Genomic DNA, 4,411 nt, shown 5'->3' with positions numbered 1-4,411 from the left:
GCAGTTAGGAGCCAGTGGTCCCAGATTGTGAGAGGGATGTCCGACTGCCAGTTTAGGCCCGATCCCCAGGATCGGGCCTAAACCATCAATTGAACATCCGCCAAGGGGTCCCGGATTGGAGAGGGTGCAGGCTGGGCTGAAGGGATGCCTCCCCACCCCCGTGCACACATTTCGTGTACCAGGCCTCTAGTTAGAATATAAAGCTAGTGTTGAAAAAGTAAAATTAAGACCTTTTCTTGCTTTTCTTTCGCTTCTTCTTTTCTTTCTTGTGTTTTCGGGAATTTTTCCTATGTTTCTTTTTTCTTTTTTTTGATTTCTCTTCAGAAGCACTTTCAGAATCAGAAGAATCAGAAGAGGATTGAGAATCACTTGAGCTATCTGAGTCACTGGATGATGATGAGGAGGAGGATTTATGCCTTTTCTTTTCTTCTTTCTTAGCTTTCATAAAGAAACAAAAAGGTCTTTTGGTCAACACATTTTAGATAAACATTTTAAGTGGAAATTTATATTTTCTAAGTCCAGTATTTAATAGCTAGTCCATCTAGCTGTTTGAACTGAGAGGTACAGGAAAGGAGTTAAGAGTCAAGATTATAATCCAGAGTTGTATCTATTGAACCCAGGGGTGGGAAAGGTCCCATTGGCTGTATAAGCCCACAGAAATCATTTGGCCTGGCCCTGACACGGGATTAGGGATGAGTTAATTAAATGTTTGACCAAATATAGCAGACTAATTTTTAAGTTGATAATTTTGTATAGCCTGAGAATGATGTTATAAACATCCAAATGGCCCTAAGCAGAAAAAAGGTTCCCCAACCTTGTAGAATTTTTGAAAAATAACAGATAAATCTATAACAATAAACTAAATTAATTTTAGGAAACATTCAATAGCATAGTGTTTTCAAAAAAGCACAGAAGCAACACTTAAGAGTCTGAGGTTCTAATCTTCTTGTAGCGCTCAACTTTTTCTCTTGTTGAGACTGCAAGTAGATTGGGGGAAAAATACTTTGCATAAATGTGGAAAGATAAGAAACGTGATTTCAGCCCTGATCGGTTTGGCTCAGTGGATAGAGCGTCGGCTTGGGGACTGAAGGGTCCCGGGATCAATTCCAGTCAAGGGCATGTACCTTGGTTGCAGGCACATCCCTAGTAGGGGGTGTGCAGGAGGCAGCTGATCGATGTTTCTCTCTCATCGATGTTTCTAACTCTCTATCTCTCTCCCTTCCTCTCTGTAAAAAATCAATAATATATATATATATTTTTTAAAAAAAGGGAAACACGATTTCATTAGCATGGACTTATGTTTCCATGCCTTAGCATTCCCCTAATGATTAAGAAATTTAGCCGTTTGAAAGTACTAACACAAATAAGTTACTATGAAAAGAGAATATAACAATTCATTCAGTGGAGACGAGAGGAGTAGACTTACAATAGAGGGTGGTCATTTGATAATTAATAACTATGTTTTTGAGATCTCTACAAAAAAATTCTTCAAATTAAAAATCTTACTTTGGTTTAAGTAATAATTTTAAAAAGGGTCCCAAAGCTCAGATGCTTTAAGGACTAGTCAACTAACATAAATAAGTGAAGTTAACCTGGTATAATAAAACAGGAATTGGTGAAAGATATGACAAACTGCATAGAGCTTGACTCATCTAAAAGTATTCTAATTAAACTATGGACTTAAAGAGTGAATACAAGCCAAAGATGGGACACCATTGATATATGGGTAACTACAATAACATGGAACACATCAACTACATTAGAATCCATCTATCTTTATAAAAGCCTAAGTGACTCAACAACTGAACGACTGAATGACTCATCAACTGGTCATTATGACATGCACTGACCACCAGGGGGCAGACGCTCAATGCAGGAGTTGCCCCCTGGTGGTCAGGTGCACTCCCAGTCAACCTCCCACAGCCCCTCCCCCTGGCCAGTGCACCAACCTCCCCTGGCACCAGCCAGCCAGCCAACCTCCCGTGGCCCCTCTCCCCGGCCAGCCGGCCCCGGGCCCCGATCGGGGCGGGAGACAGCACCGATCAGACCCCATTTCCCACCCATGCATGAATTCGTGCATCAGGCCTCTAGTTAGTTAATAATGATATTGGTAAATAAAATACTAAGTATTTATACTGTTTTTTTCTATTTGAACTGTACCACTGGTTAACTAAATAGTAAATGAAGGGAAGATGCTATTTATCAAAAGTATTCCAGTAATAAATGTAGGGATCAGAGTTTGTGTATCATCATTTTACAACTAATGAGGCACACTGATCACCAATTGCTGCTGCAGAGAACAAAGACAATCTGTCCTGTGTGACTCTTGGTCCTATCAAAACATTAAAAAAAAATAATCAAAACTGAATCTGGCCGAAGCCGGTTTGGCTCAGTGGATAGAGCGTCGGCCTGAGGACTGAAGGGTCCCAGGTTCGATTCCGGTCAAGGGCATGTACCTGGGTTGCGGGCACATCCCCAGTGGGGGATGTGCAGGAGGCAGCTGATCGATGTTTCTCTCTCATCGATGTTTCTAACTCTCTATCTCTCTCCCTTCCTCTATGTGAAGAATCAATAAAATATATTTAAAAAAAAACTGAATCTGATCAATTTTCTACAACTACAAGGCAAATAGGAAACAGAAGTAAAAAAGAATATATTACATAACATACAGGTGCAATCAGTAAAATCCAGCTTGTACAATAATGGGAAACACTACAGGACAAATGACCAAGGCAAGTGTGAGATGCCTCACAGGCCAGGGTGAGATTATAACTATTTTTATGGTAATATAATCTGCCTGAGTATCATATGACATCACCTATAAAAGGAAAATATACTGTGTTTTAGAAAAGATGCCTTGGAAGAGGGTTTAGAAAGTGCAAAGGTTGAAAAAGTTCCCCCTTTTCATATTTGTCAGCACTGTCTTATGTGCAAAATTTAATTTAATTTACTAGTACATACCCTTTTCCTAGGTATCTGTTCAGAATAAAAAAGAATCTGATTGGGGGAAAAACAGCAGTAAAAAATAGATGAGCAAAAAGGCAAAAATTAGAGACATGACAACATCAGTATTAAACTACATTCTATTAATAGAGTGTTGCTTTAGTTAACCTAAATTGAAAAATATCATCCAGGCACGTGAATCTGACTGAAATATTATCCTTCTCAAATCAACAAGTATGTTTAACTGATTAGTATTAGACACATCGCAAAATGAGGCCAAGACACCGATAGGAAGAATTGTAGAGTATATGGAGAAGTTCCACAGGGAACTTTACAAGACAATCTATTGGAAAATAAGATCAACAAGTGTGAATTCAATAGCAAACAGCATCAGGAAATATACACTTAATACATTTTTCTAGAAACTCTGACTCTATTAATTGTATACGAATTTAGCAGTATGGTCAAAAAGTACACAAGTAGAGTGGAAATGCTTTGTAGGACTACAGTCAGTTTTGTAACACAACATATGTATTCCTATAAATCTCTCTGCTATGGAAAACCGTACAATAAAACCACATGGCTTATGGGGAAAATGGTGTTGGGGTATAAAATTCAAAAACTTCAGTGACACATTTTTTAAAAAGATAGAAAACTACTAAAATTACAACAGCTTTACACATGTTAAATGGTTAAGAATTATATAAATCTACACTAATAAAAGAGAACGATGCAAATTGACCATACCTTCACGACGCCCACCAGCCAATCAGGAGCTGCATATGCAAATTAACCCAACAAGGACAACAGGTTAATTTGCATGCGCAGGCACCCGAAGGCATTGCGTACCGCCCCAGCCGCTCTGGGCGTCTGGGCAGCATGGAAAGGTGGAAAGGCGGCTCCGGGTCTGAGCGAAGGCAGTTCCAGCAGCCAGGGGAAGGAAGGCCCATTCTTGCACGAATCTTCGTGCATTGGGCCTCTAGTATGACAATAAACAAGGCACTTTACTTTGAAAAAGATCTGGGGTTTTCTTGTGGAAGTGAACATGAGAAGGGCTGCAGCTAGTGAGTTACTGTAAAGTAGTAGAAGAAGAGTGATCTGAAATCAAATGGAAAATTTTAGCAGACTATGCTTAAAAACACAGGTGGTGAACTGAGGCAGCTTAGTAGATGTTCGAGGTGTGTGCATGTGTGATTGTTGTGTATTCCTATGAAGCTGTTCAGCTGGGTATGACTTTCTCCACTCAGTGTTTCTTATAGACAAGATCAAACAGACAGAGGCAAAGGTGAAATTGCTAAGTTCAAATTGTTTTATAATCAATATATATGAAAAGCCAGCGACCAGAACGCTGGAATGACCAGCCACTATGATGCCCACTGCAGCCAGCGAACCAGCCCGATCTGGCACTATGATGCCCACTGTGGCCAGCGAACCAGCTCGATCTGGGGATGGGGCCAGCTGGCCAACC

General features: G+C 40.0%; 1 protein-coding gene across 3 annotated transcripts in view; it reads right to left on the bottom strand.

The window, feature by feature from the left end:
- PPIG (peptidylprolyl isomerase G (cyclophilin G)) overlaps positions 1 to 4,411 on the bottom strand; it is a 46,661-nt gene that overhangs the window by 15,394 nt on the left and 26,856 nt on the right. For all 3 annotated transcript variants that reach the window (XM_014545562.1, XM_014545557.1, XM_014545555.1), the window contains one exon: positions 231 to 438. In XM_014545562.1, coding sequence (XP_014401048.1) covers positions 231 to 438 — 208 coding nt within the window. The remainder of the gene's footprint in view (positions 1 to 230; positions 439 to 4,411) is intronic.

This window comes from Myotis brandtii, unplaced genomic scaffold, assembly GCF_000412655.1.
Source record: "Myotis brandtii unplaced genomic scaffold, ASM41265v1 scaffold112, whole genome shotgun sequence".
Classification (NCBI taxonomy): Eukaryota; Metazoa; Chordata; class Mammalia; order Chiroptera; family Vespertilionidae; genus Myotis; species Myotis brandtii.
The sequence above is the reverse complement of the archived record's forward strand: the minus strand, read 5'-3'. Positions and strand labels throughout refer to the sequence as shown.